The following is a 23,214-nucleotide window of genomic DNA, read 5'->3' as shown; positions in this document are numbered from 1 at the left end:
TTCAGAGGAGAAATCACATTTTACTTGGATTGTTACTTGAGAACAGTAAATATGTCTACATTCTTGACATACAAATCACACAGTAGCCCACGCTAGTGAAGAAAGGCTGGGGTCCTTCTCCCCCCGCCCAGTCCCCATCCTATCCTCCCTTCACAAAAATGTGGGGAGGACCAGCTTTAAAGGCATAACAGGTCTTTGTCCCCAAAGCAACATGGAGCGAGCCATGCCACCAAGCGGGACATCTCCTAGAAGCCATATCTTCACACAGGAATTGAGCTATCCAGGCTGGCCCTTCATCCTGAGCCTCCATGTCCGTTTTGTTAATCGTATCCCATGAGAAGTGTTCAAGGGGGCCAGGATCTGGCAGTGAATACAGAAAAGGGGCCCTCCACTTTTGTTGGGTTTGTATTCACTCGGAATGCTGAAATTGGGACAAGCCTGGAGCATCCCAACATGCTAAAGAGCTGTAGCTGTTGGCAGGTCATCCATCCCAAGACAGACAGACAGACAACCCATAGGCAAGAGGAGAGGGCCCATAGAAGCCAGCATCAGGCTAAGGTGCAAGCGAGTGTGTCTGCAGGTTGACCTCATGCACTGATGGAGCCTGGAAGTCAGAGAAAGACCAGCTCCAGCTCAAGAGGAGGACAGAGGGCTACCATTGCCCTCCTTCCAGGACCTTCTCCCTCAGCTCAGGGAAGGTAAGGGGCCCAGGATGCTTGGAGCCATTGCTCAGCCCCCAGGGGCAGGCCTCCCGTGCCTTGGGTTTTTTACAGAATAGATAGAACCCCTGAGAGTAATGCTAAGGAATAGAAACATTAGGTCTTCCCCCCATCACTGCTGGCTCACCAGGCCCCCAAGCAGCCTGGCGAGGAGAGCAAGGCCCGGGCGGTGGCTAGGTGGAGGTGCTGTTGGCAGGGTGTCTCTAGACAGGGACTGTGGTGCTCATGGCCCTGGTCCCAGTGGAGGCCTTCTTCTTCTTGGCAGCCAGATTCTTCATGTACCTCTTGACCCACGGCTGCCTGGGGTCGCCACAGAACTTCTGGCCCTTCCTGGTGGTGAAGCTGTGGGAAAAGTGACAGGGGCACATCTGAGACCTGACAAGGAGCTTGGACCACTCCACTTTGTGAAGAAGTGGGTGTGGAAGGCCACAGAGGACAAGCTGCTTCCCTGGCCTGGTAGCAAGTTACTGCCACGCTGTCTTCTCTCTGCGGTCTGCCTCTCTGCTTCAGAGCTCCTACTCAGCAACTTCCCTGTCAGACGGGGGAGGCACAGCCTTGCTTTTAGATAACACTGGAACTGAAGGGAGAGACATAATCTCTACCCACAGAGAGGAGAGGAGAAAACGCGTTACAAACCCCCAAGAAAAAAGGCAAATGCCTCCAGTCCACCTGTGCACACTATGCAAGGACGCGTCACCGATAAGGATGCTGGAGCTAGAACAGGGAAGTGGGATGCCCACTTCCAAGTCAGCTCTGAGCTGGAGTCTCTGGACTGGGTCTGGTGCTGATTGGGGAAAATTACTAATGATACTAACATCATCTTTGTATGCCATGCCACTGTTTACAAAGTGAGTTCCCACTTGCTGCCTTGTGTGAGAGACAGCTATGAATTATTTGGCATCCCAGGTGACCTTTAGCAGGTCCCCTTTTGAGCCTGAGTTGTCCTCTGTAAAGTGGGGACAATCGGATTTAGCTCATAGGATGGTTGAGAGGGTTAGTTAAGATAATGTTATACGCCCCGAATGGTGCCTAGGGTATATTTGGTGCTTAAAAAATGATTGTTGACTCTGAATCCTCCTGCTAGTCTTATGGGTGAGGAAGCTGAGGCCCAGAGACGTTAGATGACTTCCCCGGGATCACAGAGCTGGGTCCTCCTGACTTACTCCTCAGTGACCCTGGAGGCTCGTTTCTCCCTGCTCCTCTCCCATCAGGTATCCGGGGAGAAATAGTTACTTACAGCACTCCTGCCATGGGGCAGACGCTCCCGTTGGACAGCTGGTAGCTTACCACTCGGCTCTCAGGAATTTTCTTGGAGATGAAGGACATGCAGCAGAAAGAGGGGATGTGCGCAGACCCTAAAATATAGGGAGAGGGAAGAGCCATGGTCTTTCCCAGCATGCCCTAGGCTCTGGGCTTTGGATATGGAGTCTGTCCCCTGCGCTAAACGCCTCCAGCCCAATCACAGGCCTGCCCCTGACACAGCATTCTCCTCCAGCTCCGGGCTGGTCGGTCCTCTACCCTCCACTGTGCTATCCCAGCCATGCCCTCGGGATGGCCATCCTGCCCGAGAGAGCTGGGCTGGTGCTGGAGGTCTTACCTGCGGGGGCAATGTGGTGGGCACACAGGGCCAGGAGCAGGAGGCCAGCTATGACAGTCGCAGGGCCTGCCATGTCCTGGAGAGCAGAGGAGGCAGCTCAGGGCTAGAAGCTGGGGTGCAGGAGGAGAGGGGCTGGGGACAAGGGGCCCAGTTCCTCACAGAGTGCCCTAAGCTCCCTCTGCCCTTTATAGGGGCAGCTAGGAGGAACAGGCACTGAAATAGCCTTCCCCCGACCCCACCCCAGGCTTCCTTGAAAGTCCAAGAGGCTGCAGGTCTGCCAAGGGGAAGTTGTTGCCCAGTTGAGTCACGGGTTGGTTGGGCACTCTAAGAAAGGGTGAGAGGAGGGGCCCTGCGCCTAGGCAAAGTTCAAAAGTGTTGGCTGTAGAGTCAGAAGGCTATGCTGTTCATTCCCTGCGGGCTCCTGAGGAAGTCACTCACCTCTCTGAGCCTCACTTTCTTCAGCTGAAAATGGCTAACGTCGTCCTATGTCCTTCCTTCCATTCATTCATTCATTCATTCATTCACCAACTCATTAGGCATGTGCTGTGTGCCAGGCTTCTAGTGGGGAGACAAGTAAGTGATCAGGTGTGCATCATAAACGATTACAGGTGCTGACACAGTGGGCACAGAGCAAAGCACATACTGTCATTGTCCGTCCAGGTCCCTCAGACCCCTTTATCGTGATTGTGCACAACGGCTCTTGGTGGTTTGCATTCCGGCCCTCAGCTGCAGGAGCTGCCCAGGCTGCAGGCTCTAGAAAGTGCGAAGTGCCTGGAAACTTACATGCTCAGGGCAGCCCTTGAGCAACGTTTGCTGGAGGGATACAGGCTCCAGGTCCAGCGTGAGTGGCACTGCTGCCTGAGTTCCTGATGGTGTCCAGCCACTCACTCTTTGTGCTGCAAGACTTTGCCGCCCCCTTCCCTTCCGGGTCTGCTCCCCTCTCCCCCACGCTGGTTTCCCCTGGAAGCATTTCCTAATAAGCCACTTTCCCATGAATCCTCAAATCCTCATCTCAGGGTCTGCTTTGGGAACCTCAACCTAAGACAAGCAGTGTGTGAGGGGGCGTGGGGAATATAGGACGAACCGGCCCATTCTGCTGAGAGGAGCGTCGGGGATGCACTCGGAGTTGACAGCTGTGCTGCGTTTTGGAGGAAGGAAGGCAGTAGTAACCAGGCTGGGGCTTCGGAAATCATAGTGATCAGTCTACTTGTGAGGGACTGACGTGACTTTGTCAGACTAAGTGGGACATGGCACACACCTCACTCAGCCCCCCCATTCCAGGATCCCAGGCTGGGACTCTGTTTAGAGACTTTTGTCACTGCTGCTTCCATTCCCCACAACCCCCCATCTTCTCTATTCCACTTCTCATGGAAACACTTGGCCTTCTCTGACTTCTCTACTCTGGCCTGCTATGGCATCAGGAACATACTGGTGGGGGAGCACAGTGGCACACATCACCTGGATGATGGCTCATTGTGCATCTGTGTCTCCTGCTTGACCATGAACACCTTGAGATCAATGTCTCGTTTCCACTCTTACCAGGTCCTGAGCAGATCACCTGTCCCATGGCCAGTGTTTGTAGAATGAATATACAATAGACCAACTCTGAGTCACTCCTCTGGACCAGGGACTCCCATGGAGTCTCTGCCCAGCATGACTGGGGTCAGCATGTACACAGGGGAGCCAGTAGGCAGGTCCTTTGATGGGGGCAAGACCAGCAGCACTTGTCTCCTCATTGCCCTTCTTTATGGAGTGAAAAATGCTGAGCGCCCCACTCGGCTCCTCAGTGGCTTTGCACCTCACCAGGCAGCAGTAGGAGTCCTTGCCAGAGTATGGGGAGCATTAAATGAAGAACGCTTTATACTTGTTGGGGCTTTTCATGATTCCATTTTGCAACATCTTGTTCTAGCTTTTGCTCCTCGACAGTTCAGAGGGGATAGCCTGTCGTCTGTGTGGGTTTTATGATTCAGTGGGTGCTGGGAGTGAGGGGTGACAGGAGAAGGAAGTGGAGAAGGAAGAGAATCAGGCGGAGGCAGCAGGCAGCAGAAGAATGAGCACAGGGCTGCGCAGAGTGGGACGTGCTTGCTGTCTGCATGTTGCAACCAGAGTAGGGTGGCAGAAGGGCATCGGGTGGAGAGTTTGGGGTGGGGCGCCTCACCCTGATTAGTAACACCTATTAGGGGCTTTTCCACAGTCCTTTAAAAAAAACACCCAGTCTTGATGCTCTATCCAAGGAAGTAGATAAAGCAGGGATTACGAACCCCACTTTACAAAGGGAAAAACTGAAATCTACTGAGGGTGAGAGACTGGACACCATCATGGAGCCACTTATCCCAGCACCCAAAATGGGAACCTACGCCCTTCCTGCCTGAAGGGGTGAAATCCAACAGCCAGAGCCATTATTTAAAGTAAGAATGGGAGGAGAAGTTTCTGGGGAAGCCAATTAGAAAGGGAGGAGATAAATAGAAAGAGAAAGAGGAGGGAGAGGAGGGCAGGGGGAGGAAGGAGAGGGCAAGACAGCAGGTATAGAGAGAGCAGACTTGGGGAGGGGAGATGGAGAGGAAAGAGGAGAAGGGGGGCAGTGTGATGCCCTGGACCCCGCCCCCCCAGCTCCAGCTCAGGCCCTGCCCCTCGCCCAGCAGCAGTGGATTCTCTACCTGAGGAGTAGGATGTTGGCCAGATCTGTGTTTCCCCAAGTGTGGCAGCCACAACGCCACGGGTGATACAACAATGGGTATATTTCATGTTAATTTAGATATATCTTGTTATGGTTCCCATCTATGATAAGGAGTTTTATATTTATGGTAGTGATATATGATTTTCCAAAAGTAAAAAATATGCGTTGACCAAAAAACTAAATAAATAAATAAAGTAAGTAAGTAACAGGACAAATGGAAGCCACCTCTACAAAAATTGTGACAACAGCCCAAGAACAGCTGAAGTCTGGGAAACTGTGGCCAAGGTGCCCTCTGAGGCCTTTCCTCTGCCACGTTCCATGCACCAATGAAGCAGGTCCTGGAGAGAAGGAAGGAGAGGGCTGGGGGCCCAGTGAGCACCTGGGGGAAGAGGAGAAGGCGAGGAACGCCGAGCTGTGCCTGGCAATGAGCAGGGAGCAGCAGTCCTGCCTGTGCAGAACGACAGCAGTGGTGGCTGTCCTGGTTGCCTCCCGGGTGAGCCACACCGTGAACAATGATGTAGCACAGAACCCACAGCTGTGTGACCCTGGGCCAAGGGGCCATAGCCAAGGGGCTGAGGGGACTCCAAGACACATCCTGATGAGAAACGACTGGAAGAAGTGGGCGGTTAGCTTGGATAAGGAATGACTTCAAATACCTGAAAACATGTCCCAGAAAAGGAGAACTGGCCTTGATGGACCCAAATAGTACAAAAGTAGACCCCAGACAAAGGGTTGTGAAGTTGGGGGGCTGGGGGTCGGACAGGAGAGGCAGCACTGGAGCAGAGCCTGGCTTGGGTATGAAATTGCTAAGTACTTTAGATCCCTCATCTCCATGAAATATCCCCACTTTACATACAGGGAAACTGAGGCTGAGAGGTCAGGGAAGGGTAGAGCTGGCCTTTGAGCTGAGTTCCGTCTGAATTCAAGGTTCATGTGATGCCTCTCACCAATGGAGCTTGCCTTGATCCTGTGGGCAGCCAGGCCACCCACTGTTTTAGGTGCAGAGTTAACGAGGTCAGATTTGTGGTCTAGTGACATGATTGGATCCACTGGCAGGTGTGGTAGGAAGGGCCTGGAGGCATGGAGGCTGACTGGGAGGTTATTGTAGCCGCCTAGGGGAGGGGCAATGAGGGACTGGGGCAGGGGCCAGGAAGCATTTAATTTGGCTGCACTTCACACATTAGATATACGTGGTGGAGAGTGAGATGCAGAATCCAAGGTGCCCCCTCCCAGGATGCCATCCGCGCCCCTGCATTCCAGATTGTGGGTGAGAAGCACCTGCAGGTTTCCTAAGACCCACTTCTTGGAAGTCATCCCAGAACCCACATTTTTAAGCCTCTCTCTAAACCCTGAGAAGACTGGCCAGTAGCTATGGCCCAGTAGGAGCATCTTCTAGATTTGAAAGTCACCTGCCAGGATTGAAATCTTAGCTTTAGCTGTGAGACCAATGTTACTTAACTTCTTCATACCGTAGCGTTCGTGTCCTCACCTATAAAATGAGAAAAAATGACAATATCTACCCTGTGGGTTATGATGAGGATTGAACGAGAAGATTCGTGTCAAGTGTTTAGCTCTCTGTCTGGCATAGATCAAGTGCCCCCAAAAGGGTGGTCATTCTTGGTTTTATTGTTTTGTTACAACGAGTTTTTTACAAGCTGATGAGCTAACTAATCCATGAGCTTTTCCATGAGCTTTAATACATTATTGCATTTAATCTGCTCTTTACAGTAATGGCCTTGTAGAGAAGATGTTATTAATTACGTTGACCAGAGAAGTGAAGTAACTTGCTTGTGGTCACATAGTCCTGGACTTCAACTCCAGTTTGCAGTCCAAACCTGAGCCACCATACAGGGTGTTAAAAATATGGAGGTAGTGAGGGAGAGAAAGGCTAAGAAAGGGAGGGAAAATGGACAAACTGATCCTAAAATTCATCTGGAAATGTAAGGAACCCAGAATAGCCAAGACAATTTTGGGAAAAAAAAGAACAGAGTTGGAGGACTAACACTTCTGGACCAGAACTTACTTCAAACTAAAATAATCAAATCAGTTTCGTACTCGCATAAAGCTAGACATATAGATCAATGGAATAGAATTAAGAGTCTAGAAGTAAAGCTTCAATAAATTTTTGGCAAAGATGTCAAGGCCATTCATGGAAAAGAATGATCTTTTCAACAGACGATGCTGGAATAACTGGATATCCACATGCAAAAGACAGAAATTAGACCCTTACCTCACACCATGTACAAAAATTGTCAATCTATTGTAAGAGCTAAAGCTGTGAAACTCTTACAAGTAAACATAAGTGCAAATCTTCATGACCTTGGGTTAAATAAGAGTTTCTTTGATATGACACCAAAAGCATAAGCAAGCAAAGAAAAAATAGATAAATTGGACTTCATTAAAATTAAAAACTTTTGTGAATCAAAGGACACCACTGTGAAAGTGAAAAGCCAACCTACGTAATGGGAGAAAATATTTGGAAATCATCTGATAATTCTAGTCTCCAGAATATATAAAAGAACTCTGACAACCCCACAATAAAAAGACAAATAACCCAATTTAAAAACAAGCAAAGAATTTGACTAGACATTTCCCCAAAGAAGATACACAAATGGCCAATAAGCACATGAAAAGATGTTCAACATCATTAACGCTTAGGGAAATTCAATCAAAACCACAATGAGATATCATTTCACACTCACTAAGATAGCTATTTAAAAAAACGAAAATAACAAGCGTTGGCAAGAAAATGCACACCCTCATACATTGATGGTGGGACTATAACATGGTGTAACCACTGTGGAAAAGTTTGGCAGTTCCACAAAAAGTTGAACATAGAGTTACAATGTAATCCAGCAATTCCACTCCTACCCAAGAGAACTGAAAACATAGGTTCACTCAGAAACTTGCACATGAATGTTCATAGCAGCATTATTCACAGTAGCCAAAAAGTGGAAATGACCTAAGTGGAAACCGACGAATGGATAAACAAAGATAGTGTATCTATACAATCGAATTTTATTCAATCACAAAAATGAATGAAGTGCTGATAGATGCATTATGTTAAATGACAGACGTCAGACTCAAAAGGCCAGATATCATATGATTCCATTTATAAGAAATGTTCAGAATAGGCTAGCAGCTATATTTGTTCCTTCTTTGGGCTAGAAGATGTCACATCACATATAGAAGCTCTGACTCAACTTACTCAACAAGCCCTTAGTGATAGTCAAGCAGGCATAGCCTTATAAATACTGAAGTGTCTTTAAATGAGAAAGGCTGTCTTTCAAAATAGAATGCCTTTAGACGGGGTGACGTCAGCAACATGGCAGAGTGAGTGGTTCCCTTTGTGTCTCCTCCTTGGAACTACAACTAAATGGACATTCATTGATCAACAGAGGATACTCACACAGCACCTCAGCATGCCTGAGAGACCTGTGCAGCTATACATCAGAAGGTGGATGGACTACACCTGGGAAGGAGGTGGAGCTAGGTGAGAAATCTCTGTCCTCCAGACAGCCCAGTACCCACGAGTGACTGCTCTCTCAGCTGAAGCACTCATAACACCGCCACGGCCCAGAGGGTGGGCCTGAACCTTGGCACAACTATGAAAAAGCTTACAGTCCCACTGCAGTGCCAGGGAGTGATTCACGCTTAGACCCAGTGGAGAGGCCCCACCCACCAAGCACAAAGGCTGATGCAACATAGAAATAGATGCAGTGCAGCTGCAAGTCCATACAAACAAACCCCTGGCTGCTTTAAATGCCCATAGCTCTGCTGTGGCCTCAAAGGGGGAAGTGAGGCCCAGCAGGACCATGGGAGCAGGTAGGAACAACCCTGAGCCCCAGCATGATTAATCCTTGGTCCAGTGGGAAAACTCACGGTCCCACCACTGCCCCAGGGAGAGATTTGTCTTGGTCCTAGTGGAGAGGCCCCGCCCACCAAGCACAAAGGCTGGTGCAACTTAGGAGCAGATGCCATGCAGCTAGGAGTCTGGTCAAACAAACACCTGGCTGCCTTAAATGCCCACAGCTCTGCTGTGGCCCTGAAGGGGGAGATGAGACCCAGCAGGACCATGGGAGCAGGCAGTAACAAACCTGAGCCCCAGCGTGATTGCTCCTTGGTCCAGTGGGAAAACTCACGGTCCCACCACTGCCCCAGGGAGAGACTCAGCTCAGTCCCAGTAAGGAGGCCCCACCCATCAAGCACAAAGGCTGGTGCTCCCTGGGAGCAGATGGCAGTGTATCTGTGGCCTAGGCGAAAGTGCCTGGCTACCAGAAATGTCCACAGTATCACAGCAACCCCAATGGGGCAGTATGACTGGCAGGACTGTGGGAGCAGGTGGCAGCAGCTCTGAGCCCCTGTGTGATCACTCTCTCGACCAGTGGGAGAGTCCACAATCCCACGACAGTCCCAGGGAGTAGTGCTAGCTCAGACCCAGTGGGGAGGCCCCACCCACCAAGCACAACAGCTGGTACAACCCAGGACCAGACAGCAGCAGAGCTGTGAGTCCAGGAGAACAAGTTCCCATCCACCTCAAAAGCCCATAACACTGCTGTGGTCCCTAAGGGGGAAGTGCATCTCTGTGAAGGTCTGTGGGAGCAGGTGGAAGCAACCTGGAGCCCCCATGTGATTGTTCCCACAGTTGGTGGGAGACCCCACAGGGCTGCTGCCATCCCAAGGAGTGGACCAGGCTCAGACAGGAACAGCTGATGCAGATCTTGGTGGGTGCAGATTACACAGCTCCTGCCCCCAAGGCTCCAGTGGCAGCTGCAACCAAATTCTATCTCTATGCGGAGGCACAAATCCATGCCATTAAGCAATATGAAAAAATATATTAAATCTCCAAAACAGAAGGAAAATGACAAGTACCCAGAAATCAATCTTGAAGACATAGAAATCTATAACCTAAATGACAAAGAATTCAAAATAGCTATCATTAGAAAACTCAAAGGGTTAAAATAGAATACAGATAGACAATTCAACAAGTTCAGGAGCTACTTCACAAAAGCTTAAAACTATAAAGAAGGACCAATCAGAAATGTTGGAGATGAAAAACACAGTGGATGAGATAAGAAGGATATGGACTCCCTGAACAGTAGAGCTGATACTATGGAGGACTGAATTAGCAGTCCAGAGGACAGGAATATAGAAATGTGTCAGATAAAGGAGGAGAGAGAACTAAGACTAAAAAGAAATGAAGAAACTTTCTGAGAAATATCTCACTCAATTAGGAAATGCAACATGAGAATTATAGGTATCCCAGAGGGAGAAGAGAAGGAGAATGGACCAGAAAGCTTGCTCAAAATAGAATGGGCTTAGATATTCTAACAGCAGCCCAAGGTGGTACATGTGCAATCATTCAAACTAAATGCTGTGTTTTTATACCTGATGAATCTTCCAATGTGTCATCTCTGCCAAAGCACATGAAAAAACAGGTGAATGCCTTAAGTGATCCTACACCCAGTCTCGATTTTTTTGTTTGGCTCCCCTTCAGGCATTGGTTCCCTTTTTTTGAATCTGGATTGCAATTCCTGTTTCTATCACTCCTTGGAATTCTTCTATTAGTCAATATTCAAACTAATTGCTATTTTCTTTACTCAGTGTTGTAAGACTGGCATGTAGGCGGGAGTAATGATTGCTCAGCGACTTGAGGTGATTGACCAATCTTACAACCCTGGACAAATTTCCTTTTCTGATAAAGAGTATGCCTAAGAACTCACTTTAAAACTAATCTTTTTAAATATTGAGTTGTCATCCTTGTTACTGTACCTGTTATATAATTGTAAACAATGTAAGCATAAGGAGTCACATAAAAGCACATGTACATTGTTTGTGCAAAAACCTAAAATTAATTGAAAAACCTATGAAATGCTCCCTCTGTTAATATATATCTCTATGCTTGTCCACTATATCCAACTATTCCCCCAGTGCAGATAACTGGGCAGATCAATAAGATGAAAGCCAAGACCGAGGGACGTGATGGACCCAGGGCAGGCAGCAACCACCCTGCCATCAAGGGACAATGTTTTGATCATCAATGCTTCCTATCAAAAGGTTATTGATCAAAAGGGGAAAAATGATGAATAAATGAGAAACAATAGGATATATTGGAGTATATGAGGAAACCATTTGGTTTAAAACTAATTCAGCCTGACTTTGTCTTTCTAGAGAGGTCTGATGTGGCCTGTTGAGAATGCATTGAGATGCATCTGCTTTAAACACTTTCAATATTCCAAAGACAAGAATGATGCCCTTACAGATGGCATGTAGCTTCCCCCCATGTCAGCATTTCTTTAAGGATAAGTGTCTTCTGGAAACTAAGGATTACTTACCCACCTGCTGTGCACACCTTGTGACCACTGACCTGCTGTGCCAACAAAAGTGTCCCGTGACCATTGTAAAAGAGACACTCCTGTCATATGCACTGTAGGCTCTTTGTCCCAAGATGGTATACAACCACTCTGCACACCCCACTTCTTTGGTTCCCTTTCTTCCTTGGGGAAGGAAGCCCCTGGGCTATATATAGTCCTCAGACCTGGTTCATATAATTAACTCACGCCACTTTTGAGTATAGGTTGATTATGGATTATTTGCATCAACATTTCTTGGCATCATGATTAGTGGCTGCCTGGGACTGAGCATAGGAGGGGGATGGGGGTACGGAGTTTCTTTTTGGGGTGATGGAAATGTTCTAGAACCAGACTGTAGTGCGGGTTGTACAAATTGTAAATAAACCACTCAACTGTACACTTTAAAGGGGTTAAAATAATGAATTTTATATTATGTGGATTTCATCTCAATTAAAGGTTAAATAAAAAAAGAAAGAGAGAGAAGAAGCTGAGGACACTTGCAAAATGTTCAAATGGGGGGCGGCTTAATGACTTTATTAAGGCCACGTCCAGTCTCAAAGACCTCACCTGCTTCCCTCACGTGGCCTGACTTTTACCCACAGTCTGCTTTAATAGACTGGAACCTGAAAGGGCACCAGCAGGTGGAGAGCAGTGGGTTTTCCCCTAGCTCTCCCCTACTCTGGGCACTCTCCCTGGCAAGCAGACAGAAAAGGAACCTTCCTTCAGTGGGTCCCATGGCAGAGTCCTTGGAGAGCTGAAGCTTCAGGGCCCCTTTCTCTCTCTTTTTCTTCCCTCATGGCCCTCCTCAGACCCCAGTGCTTCTATATTCCCTCTGTCTCTTCTCATATCAAAACCTGCTACTCAATAGGAAGGCGATAAAAGGCATTCACTCTATACATACGTGACTGATGAGAATATACAATAAGAGCTTCTGGTTTCCTAGGCCTTTGCAAATGAGGGCGACAGGAGCCAGGTCTCTCGCTCTTGGAGAAGGGCATTGAAAATATGCAAAAGGGGAAGGAGAGAATGAACCCAAGCATGCGGGATTGGAAGCAGAGGAGCAGACAATCAGAGGTATCATCATCTAGAAGCAAGGACACGCCAGCAGCAACAAGCATACCGAGCAAAAACATTCCTCCTTCAAGAAATGGATGATTCTAGTCCCGGGGAGGAGAAAGTAGAACCTGGATGTCTTTTTGTGCCAGAAAGCAAGAAAGTGCTCAAAGAATCATGGGGATGTGTCAAAATGACACAGGAATCAGCTAGTAGGAGCTCACACTGGCCAAATCTGAGATAGTTTGACCAGTAATAGTGACAGTGATGGAGTGAATGAAGTAAGAATCCATAAGCCAATAAATAAATGTGTTTTGGGTTGAATTGTGATCCCCTCAAAAAAATTAATTTCGGAGTCCTAACCCCAGTACCTTAGAATGTGACCTTATTTGGAGATACGGTCTTCACAGAGATACTCAGGTTAAAATGAGGTCATTAGGGTGCACCCTAACCCGATATAACTGGTGTCCTTGTAGAAAAGGGAACTTTGGACACAGAGACAGATATCCACATAAGGAAGACAATGAGAAGACACACAGGGAGAAGATAGACTCTTACAAACCAAGGAGAGAGGCCTGGATCGGATTCTTCCCTCACCACCCTTGGAAGGAACTGACCCTGCTGACACCTTGACCTCGAACTCTTAGCCTCTAGAACTGTGAGAAAGTAAATTTCTGTTGTTTAAGCCCCCTAGTCTGTGGTACTTTGTTATGGCGGCCAGAGCAGACTAGCAGGAGAAGAGAAAGCTCTACCCTATGGTAGAATGCCAACTAATAAACAGAGAAGAAATGATGGAGCTAGAAAACCATGCAGGGATGTGAAAACTAGTGGGTGAAACTGCGATGCGAAAGGGGATATTGACATAGTCTCAGAGTATCTCCCTACAAATTACAGAGAGAAAATTAGTAACTTGATAGTGGAGAAACCTGGGAGACAAATTTTTTAAAAACCACGTGAGTCTTCCTAGTAAGGTTTGAAACTGAATTGAGGGTCATGAGAGGAGAAGTGATGGTATATTGCAATGTTCTATTCCCAGACCTGCAAAACACTAGCTGTATGAACTTGAGTGAGTCACTCACTTCTCCCAAGCTTCGATTTCCTCATCTATGAAATCGAGGAGTGGGGGAGGGTGGACATTCAAAATTCTGGATATGGAGCTTTTAGTAAACTTCAAAGCACAGCGCACCTACAAGTCTTCACCATCTAGCAGGAATCGGCCTTAAGCTGGAGGAATTAAGCCCATTTCAGGCATTCGACAGCGGAGAAGCAAATCTGGATTCAGAACATGGGGCCTTTCTGGGCCCCTAAAATTGGACTTTGAGGTGGTCTGGCTCTGCTGGCTCTTGAATGGACTTTCAAGAAGAAGGAAAATGACTTGGAAGATAGGACCAACAATATTGGGGTTGTCCTTTTCTTGGGACCTTGGACTGGGTGATGATAGCAGTTTCAAAATCCTTCCCAGATAGATGAAGTGGATGTGTTGCAAGGAGTTGAAAAATTTCTCCCTTCTTGCCCTTCTAGTCTGATACAGATAATTGACAATTACCCTCTAAATAATGCCCCCTTTGCTGAACTGTAAATGCATTTTTTGGTAGGGATAACAAATCCCTCACATAAACCCACTAATAAAACTTAATCAAACTAGTCATCCGTCCATCCATCCATCCATCCACTCACTGAACACTGCTGTCCGCCAGGTGCCCTGCTCAACCCAGGTATAGCAAAGGAAACTATACCCAGGTGCTCCCCTTGGGCAACTCATACTGAGCCGTAAGAGACAAAGCAATTATGATACAGGTGGTAGGTGCCCAAATGGAGGACGTATACCTGGCCACACTGGAGAGCAGGAGGTCAGAGAAAATTTCCTGGAAGAGGCGCCTCCTGAGCTAAGTAAGGCTGATCGAGGTAGAGATAGGCAGGCTGACCTGGTAGAGAGGAGTGTTCCAGGCCCTGGAGGCCACAGGTAAGAAGTCAAGGAGGAGGGGGTGAATTGATCAGGTCTGGAGTTTTACAGAAATCTCTCTGGCTGCAGGTAACCAGAGCAAAGGGACTGTTGTGAAGGCTGTGGTAGGGATCCAGGAGGGGGAGGTGGTGGCAGTGGGGTAGAAAAAAAGGGATGGATTTGAGAACTGCTCGGGAAGTGGACTCGCCAGGATGTGGTGCCCTATTAGTTGAGGAAGGAGAAGGAGGTGACCAGACTAACACTCAGGTTTCAAACTTGGGTGCATGTGTAGGGGTGGGGCCATTCATGGAAGAGAAGAATCCACCAGGGGAAGCAGGTCTGGGTGAAAACTATTTGGGGCTGTTGGGTTCAGAGTACTGGGAGTTCTAATAGAGCTTTCTAGTATGTGGCACGCGAGGCTTTAGGAAGAGTTCCAGACATCCAATAAATTATTAAAGCCAGAAGGCCCTTAGGGAGTCTCACCTATCCCAACATTTGCAAATGGGGACCAGAGGTGCAGAGGGATTGCATAGGTCTAAATGCCCCCACCCAGCCCAAGCCCCAGACACTGACAGCATAGCACCATGGCACTGGTGTTCTGGGTTTGAGCCCTGCCCCTACTTGCTCTTTTGGTGGCCCCAGGCCAGGTATTCAACTTCTCTGAAGCCTGGCCCATTTGCTACAAGATGGGGCTATGAAAGCCCACCTCCCAGGATGGCAGAGGATCTTGAGTCTCAGCCAGGGACTTCATCCCAGGCCTGCCTCGTACGACTTGACGAATCACCGACAGACCAGACCAGCATCCCTTCAGCCGTTCCCTTAATACACTCCTTGGCTCCTCTGAACTCTTACCTGATCCTCTTCTTATCCCCGTTCCGCAGGTGAGAAAAATCAGGGTCATAGAGGTTAAATGACTTGCTCAAGACCCCACAGCCATGATGCAGCAGGGCTGGTCCTACATTTTTCTGGTGCCCTTGCCATGGTGCCAGGCAGACCCACTCTGTTGCGTGGTGCCGATTCCAACACACTGAGTCCCCTTCCTCAGTAGCTCCCAAATCCATCCCTTCCTGTCAACTCTCACTGCCACCACCTTCACTCAGGCTTCATCAGCTCCTTCCTGGATTCCTGCTCCAGCCTCCTAACTGAAGGTGGCTGAAGATGGACAGGGTGTCTGGGTTTGGAAGAGAGGGAGACAGCAGGAAGGTGCCAGGAGGAAGATGGGTGTTGAGCTGAACACAGGGGACTCAGGAGGGCAGGCCTGGGGTGTCACTGTCACCTGTGGTACCCTCCCCCATCGCTACCAAACACATACACACAGTCCCCGAAGACTGGGAGCAGGGAGTGGTCCTGGGGACCACTTACCTGGAGATGACAAAGTGACAGCCTCAGCACCAAGTGCAGAAATGTTTCCCCTCACTGATCAGATCTGGGTGGCAGGGAGAACGGGAGGAGAGGAGGGGCCTCCCGGGCAGGGAAGGGAGCCTCCTGCACATCTCACTTTTACTTGGCTTGGAAATTCAGGAGCCCAAGGTTCACAAGGACCTGTGAGAAGTTGGCTTCATGGCAACAGGCAGATCTTGACAGAGGCAGATGCAGGGGGTGGGCGGCCGTCCTTGTCAGGAGAGCACAGTGAGTCCATTGTAAGGATGGACTTCTCCCCCACATAGCCTAAGCCCGGTCCTGGAAGGAGCATGGCCCTGGGTGGGCAGGGCTGGACAGGCAGCAGCTATAAAGCCCCTGGCTCTTTGGTCTGATGGGAAGGCTTCCCAGAGTTCACTGTTACAGGAACAGGAAGGCACAGATAGTGGCTGAACTTGAGGGCACTATTAACCAGCTGGCCCAGGCTGGGTGGCAAACAGGGACAGCTGTAGCCCAAAGGGGCCTAGGGGATCCCCTTGTATGTCTCAGTGTCATTCTTAGATTGCCTAGATGTTGGAGGCCCACGGGGAACATAAGTGGAGGTCAGGAGGTAAAGTTCAAGGGAGGAAGACATCTGCAGTAGGCGAACTCATCTAGATGCAGATCTGATCACCTTGGATGATGGTGAGATCCCCACCAAAGGGGGCATGCAAGCACCCCTTGGCAGAGCTCCGAGTAGGAAATGGAAGCTTCAGATGAGGGAGTTCTATCCAGGCCTGGGGTTCTGGGATCCAGGGAAGGACCCATTTCAGACTCAATGCCATTAGAGCTCAGAATCCACCAGAGAGATAAACACGTAAACAAATAGTTCCAATATAGCAAGACGTGGCATGAGGAGAAGAGGGATTAAGATCATGGGCTTTAGAGGCAATTAGGCCTGGGTTCAGATCCTGGCTGTATCAGCCTCGGTTTTGTCACCTGTGAAATGGGGATGAAACTCTCTGCTTCCCAGGGGTATGATGAGCAGAGAGTGAACCCCTGTACCTAATGTTCTGGGCATGGTGCCTGGCCTGCAATAAATGTTAACGAGGGGTAGTCACTGCTAGTGACAGGCAACTGCCAGGTCCAAAGTGCTCTAGGAGTGCAAAGGAAGACAAGCTCTGTGTGGGGGATCAGGGAAGCTTCAGAGAAGGATGGCCAGGAGCTCCAGGGAGACAAGGGGTCAAGGACATTCCAGGCCAAGGGGAAGAGCATGGGCAGGGGGAAGCCTGGTGAGCAGCAGGGTGTGGATGATTTCCAGAAGGTGACGGAAAGAGGTAAGGTTGAGAGGTTAGGGGCAGGGGCAGGAATAGCACACGGTACCTCATGTGTCCTGCCCCAAATGCAACTAGTGTATCCTTCCTTACCGTTCAGAGAAAGCACCATTGTCCCCATCCTCATATCTAATAATGTCTCTAGTTTTGTTGACTCTACCTATTTAACAACTCCCAGACCCATCTGTTCCTTTTCAACCCCATTCCACTGCCTTCCAATTTGCCTCCTTCCAATCTGTTCTGTACATAGATGCATGAATGCAAACCAGCCCTGGTCACTCCCGTGCCTAAAATTCTTCACTAGTTCCCCATTCACCAGCAACCAAATTTCATCCATTCTTTCATTGTCTCCATAATTTTTACCATTTCTTCCCACCACCCAATCTATTAGACACTTAATCGTTTTTTAAAAATTGACTTCACTCAAAAATATCCGTGAAGTCACAGACTTAGTGTACTGGCTGTATTTTTTCCAATACACGTTAAAGTAAACCCACAAGTATTAAAGTAAACCAGGAGTGTGTGTGTGTGTGTGTGTGTGTGTATCAGTTTGTTGTAGAAACTGTCCATGCTCTGCCCATATCCTCTTGTCCTTGTCAGTTCCGGGCGTGTTGGGCTGACTTCCAACTGCCGCCACCTGGCTGGCTCTCTCCCCTGGAGCCAAGGTGACCTGCTGGGGAGGGAACTCAGGAAGTCCACGTGGAAGAGGCTGAAACAAACACCAGTGATTATCAGCAAACACCTTGGCAGGTCTTGGTCAACAGACAGGTAAGATGGGGCCAGTGACGTGCTGGTAAATGTTTAACAACTGGCTCCGTGAGGAAAGCTCTGATTTGTAGCATTTGCTGATTTCCGTGATGTAAATACTTCTTTTTTTTTTTTAGAAGATTGGCACCTGGGCTAACAACTGTTGCCAATCTTCCTTTTTTTTTCCCAAAGATTGGCACCTGGGCTAACAACTATTGCCAATCTTTTTTTTTTTTTTCTGCTTTATCTCCCCAAACCACCCCCGGCCCCCATACACAGTTGTATATCTCAGTTGCACGTCCTTCTAGTTGTGGGATGTGGGACGCCGCCTCAACGTGGCCTGACGAGCGGTGCCATGTTCCCGCCCAGGATCCGAACCCTGGGCCGCTGCAGCGGAGCACGCAAACTTAACCGCTCAGCCATGGAGCTGGCCCCCGTAAATACTTCTAATGTGGCTGATTTCAAGCTTTCAACCTGATGTCGCTGAAAGTGGAGTTGGGAAGAGAGGCTACAGTCAGCTCTCCCAGGTTGATGGGAACCGGCTTTGGCATACCACTGGTTGGAGCCCAGGATAAGGACTTAGCGGGGGTCATGGTCCTTAAGTTCTGGGAGATGCAAGGAAGGAAAAGGATGGTGTTGAGAGGGAGGTTGGAAGATATTTACTAACCAGAGGCTCACTGAAAGCAGGTGGGTGCAGGAGGAGGGAAGGCCTCTGAGCATGTGCACAAGGGTCCTTCTGATGGGCCACAGCTGAGGAGGCCAAGCTTTAGGAAAACAAAGAGTCCCAGGGCAGAAGGGGACGGGTAACTCTAAACAGCCGGTTTTCTTGTCCTGCCTGAAAGCCAAGGAAGGATCAGATTCTGCTGATCCATAAAATCTGGGGGCTGAGGACCCCACTAAAAGGAGAAGTGAAAGGGCTTCCTTCCTGAAGCACTGGCACAGCTGGATTTCTTCTCTAAGACAGAAAAACCTGGGGCTGGAGCCACAGAACCTGGCTCCTTCACTGGGCTGCCCGAGGATATTGAAGGTCTGGGTCTGGAGTCAGACACACTCCTCCCATTTACTTGACCCCAAAACTTATGGGATTGGTTGGAATAGTTGAGATACTTCCAGGGCCCCAAGAGACAGTGTGTGGCAGGGAAGCCCTGTGCACTGGAGGGCTCCCTGGAGCTGGAGCCCTGACTCTGCCCTTTAGGAGGGTGTGGACTTGGCCTGCAGTTCCTCCTCCATCCACTGGCACCAATGGTGCTTGATTGTCCCACCTTCTAGAGTTATTGGGAGGCTCAAATGAGAGAGAGTCACAGGCACTTTGCAAACTGCAAAGCATTGAGCAGAAATGAGCGATGGAATGATAGTGATGTCTCATCACCCAAGACCCCTGGGAATCAGCTCCTGCTCATTTGCTCAGTGGCTCAGGCCATAAAGAAAGTCCAGGGTGAGCTGGGTAGTTAGTTACCCAATGAGTTTTGGGAGGCTGGGGGAGGTGAGGTCTAAAGGAGCCCCCGGGGGAGGTGGGAAGCACCAAGACTGACAATGGGAGGGGAGGGGAGAGGAGTCTCAACACCAATCCTCCTACTGTGCCCTTGAACCATCTCTGCCCTCAGGAGGCTTATAATCTCGCTAGGGAGACAAGGTACACAAGAAAGCCCACTTTGCTCATCCTGGTTTCTGCCCTTACAAGGAATGATCTCCTCATGGACACAATCTCTCAGAAAATGACAACTCCAATAGGGGAAGCTGTCTATGCAGCATGAGTGATTCTGACTATTTTGCAATCTTTGAGCGACATGGGAAGATACTGGATAGAAAGTTGATAAACCTAGATTCTGATTCCAGCTCTGCTGCTAACTAGCTGAGCAAGCAAGTCATTACTCTCCCTGGGCCTCAGTTTTTCCACCCATAAGATGGAGGTAGTGATCACCACCCTACATGCCAGCCCAAAAGCAATGTCAACAACTTAGCTGAGTTAGTGGATGTGAGAGGAGACTCCCATTCAGATATGAAGGCTGATGGGTGCTTATTGGTTGGACCATAGACCTGGATCTTTAGGAAGGAATGAAGAACATCAAGAATGGTACGTATGTGGCTAAAGATGAAAGACAATCTTTTTTCTTTTAATTTATTAAAAATGTATGTGACTGCTTACAGCAAGACTGGAAACATTTTAGTGTGGGGCTTATTACATATGTAGATGTAATACATATGGTAGCTCTAACACAAAGAATGAGATCTATATGGTCACGAGGTTCTTAGAGTTTACATCAAATGCTACAACATTACCTCTCTGTAGACTGGGAAATGTTAATGATGTATGTTGCATTCCTTAGAGTAACCGCTAAAAAGGTAATGTGAAGAGATATAGCAAAAGAGCCAATAGATAAATTAAAAAGAAATTCTAAAATAAATATGCAATTAACTCAAAAGAAGACAGGAAAGTAGGAATATGAGAACATAAAACAAAACCAAAACAAACTAAAGGACAGGACAAACAGAAGCCAAATAAAATAGTAGACCTAAACCCAATTATATTAGTGACTACATTAAATGTTAATGGACTTGTGTCAGGGCTCCAAGACCATCTCTACATCCAGAGATTCACTAGAAGGATTCAGGACTCAGCATATAGTTGTACACATGGCTAAGATCTATAACACTGATGTATTAAAAATGCACAGCTGGATTATAAGGAAAAAATACTCAGGTGGAGTCTAGAGAAATCTACATGTAGGCTTCCTTGTGCTCTCTCCCTCCAATGAGGAATCGCACTTTTCCTCCAGCCATAACAATGCAGCAACACGTCTGTGAGGTCCTGCCCTGGGAAGCCCAGTAGAGACTCAGTGCCTAAGATTTTTATTGGAGGCTGGCCAGGTAGGCACCCTCTGCCTAACACATACCAAAATTCCAGACTCCCAGAAAGAAGCAGGTGTTGAGCATAAACCATATTGTTTTTACAAATGTTTTGGGCACAGTGAATCAACCTTATCAGTTCACTGTTGACTGGGAACACTCCAAGAGCCAAATTCCCAGATGCCAGACAAGGCCAAAGTTGCAAGTAGGCCTTTCTAAGGCTAGGTTTCAGGTCTGCTATGTTAACTCTTTTAGCACAGGACTAAAACTCCAATTAAAAAGCAGAGATTGTCAGACTGGATAAAAGAATAATACCCCACCATATGCTGTCTACAAAAGATGCATTTTAAATATAAAGACACAGATAGGCTCAAAATAAATGGATGGGAAAAGACATGTTATATAAATATAAGGAGGGGGACAGTTCATAATAATTCGTAAGGAAGACATAACAATTATAAATATGTATGCATCTAATAATAGAGCTTAAAGATACATGAAGCAAAAACTGCCAGAATTAAAGGGAGAAATAGACAAATCCACAATCATAGCTGGAGACTCTAATACAGCTCTCTCAGTAATTGATATAATAAATAGATAAAAATTAGTAAGGACTTATAGAACACTATATCTGACAAACACAGAATACACATTTTTTTTCCAAAAGAACATAATATGGCCACAGAGATACAACATATGCTTAGCCAATGGCTCAATATATTTCAAAAAATTTAAATGTTAAAGAATACGTCCTTTGACCACAATGGAATTAAATTAAAACCAGTAACAGTAACATACCTAGGAAAACATATTTGGAAATTAAACAACACATTTCTAAATAATCCATGCTTCAAAGAAGGAATTACAGGGGAAATTAGAAAGGATTTTGAATTGGATAATAATGAAAATACAATATATCAAAAGTTGTGGGATGCAGCTAAAGCAATGCTTAGAGGAAAATGTATAGTTTTTAATGCTTATATTATGAGAGAGAGAGAGAGAAAGAAAAACCTAAAATCAGTGATGCAAGTTTTCATCTTTAGAAGCTAGAAGAAGAACACCATGATCAACCCAAGGTAAGCAAAAGGAAGGAAATAGTAAAGAAAAGAGCAAAAATTAATCAAATAGAAAATAAACAGTGCTCCCTTCTGCAGCACATTTATTAAAATTGGAACAATACAAAGAAGACCAGCGTAGCCCCTGCACAAGGATGACACACAAATTCATGAAGTGATCCACATTTTGGGAGAAATCCACCAAAGGCAAAAAATAAACATAGAGCAAATTAACAGAGCCAAAACTTGTTTGTTTGAAAGATTAACAAAATTGATGAAGTCCTAGGTGGATGGATAAAGAAAAATAGAGGGGTTCTCCATACAAATTCTTTTTTAATTAATTTATTTTTATTTTTTATTGTGGTAACATTGGTTTATAATATTATATAAGTTTCAGGTGTACGTCATTATATTTCAATTTCTGTGTAGATTACATCATGTTCATCACCCAAAGACTAATTACAATCCATCACCACACACATGTGCCTAATCTCCCTACAAATTCACATTAAAAAGATAAGGAAAATAACCAATGAGTCAGAGAAGACATCATAAATTAGAAAACACTCTGAGATGAATGAAAATGAAGAAACTGCATAATAAAACTTATGGGATGCAGCTAAAGCATTGCTTAATGGGAAATTTATATCTATAGATGCCTACATTTAAACAAAAGAGAGATTTATCTCAAATCAATAACCTAAACTTCAACCTTAAGAAACTAGAAAAAGGAGAGCAAATTAAACACAAAGCAAGTAGAGGAAGAAAATAACAATGAATAGAGCAGAAAATGGAAAAGAGAATAGAAAAAAAACAATGAAACCAAAAGATGGTTCTTTAAAAAGATCAACAAAATTGGCAAAGTTTTAGCTGGACTGACCAAGAGAAAAGGATCAGTAAAATTGGGAATGAAAGAAGGGATATTACTACCCACCCTACATAAATGAAAAGGATCATAAGGAAATACTATGAATAACTACATGCCAACAAAATAGATAACTTAGGTGTAACAGACAAATTCCCAGAATGACACAAACCACCAAAATTGACTCAAGAATAATTTGAAACTCTGAATACACTTATAACAAGTAAAGAGACTGAATTAGTAATCAAAACCCATCCACAAAGAAAAGCCCAGGCCCAGACAGCTTCACTGGTGAATTCTATCAAACATTCAAAGAACAATTAATACCAATCCTTAACAAACTTTTCTAAAAAATAGAAAAGGAGGAAACACTTCAGAACTCAATCTATGAGGCCAGTATTACCCTGATACCAAAACCAGACGGAAATATCACAAGAAAAGAAAACTGCATACCAGTACCTCTTATGAATACAGATGCAAAGATTCTCATTAAAATACGAACAAACTGAATCTAGCAGCATGTAAAAATTATTATGCACACCATGACCAAGTAGGATTTATCCCAAGAATGCAAGGTTGGCTTAACATATAAAATACAATCAATATAATACACCATATCATTAGAATAAATAGCAAAAATCACATGATCATCTCAATAGGTACAGAAAAAGCATTTGACAAAATTCA

The 23,214-nt window shown here is 46.6% G+C and overlaps 1 protein-coding gene and 1 non-coding gene across 2 annotated transcripts; one reads left to right on the top strand and one right to left on the bottom strand.

Moving 5' to 3' along the window:
* CCL24 (C-C motif chemokine ligand 24) lies at window positions 1-2,517 on the bottom strand. Its single transcript, XM_014850432.3, has 3 exons — window positions 2,317-2,517; window positions 1,957-2,074; window positions 1-1,061 (listed from the first exon to the last, which is right to left on the bottom strand). Exons 1-3 carry the CDS (start codon window positions 2,387-2,389, stop codon window positions 923-925), a joined length of 330 nt encoding a protein of 109 aa, XP_014705918.2. The 5' UTR covers window positions 2,390-2,517; the 3' UTR covers window positions 1-922.
* Window positions 2,518-21,745: 19,228 nt separating this feature from the next.
* LOC123277063 (U6 spliceosomal RNA) lies at window positions 21,746-21,852 on the top strand. Its single transcript, XR_006513736.2, has one exon. It is a non-coding gene; the product is annotated as a U6 spliceosomal RNA (small nuclear RNA).
* Window positions 21,853-23,214: the final 1,362 nt, after the last annotated feature.

This window comes from Equus asinus, chromosome 14, assembly GCF_041296235.1.
Source record: "Equus asinus isolate D_3611 breed Donkey chromosome 14, EquAss-T2T_v2, whole genome shotgun sequence".
NCBI lineage: Eukaryota > Metazoa > Chordata > Mammalia > Perissodactyla > Equidae > Equus > Equus asinus.
The sequence above is the reverse complement of the archived record's forward strand: the minus strand, read 5'-3'. Positions and strand labels throughout refer to the sequence as shown.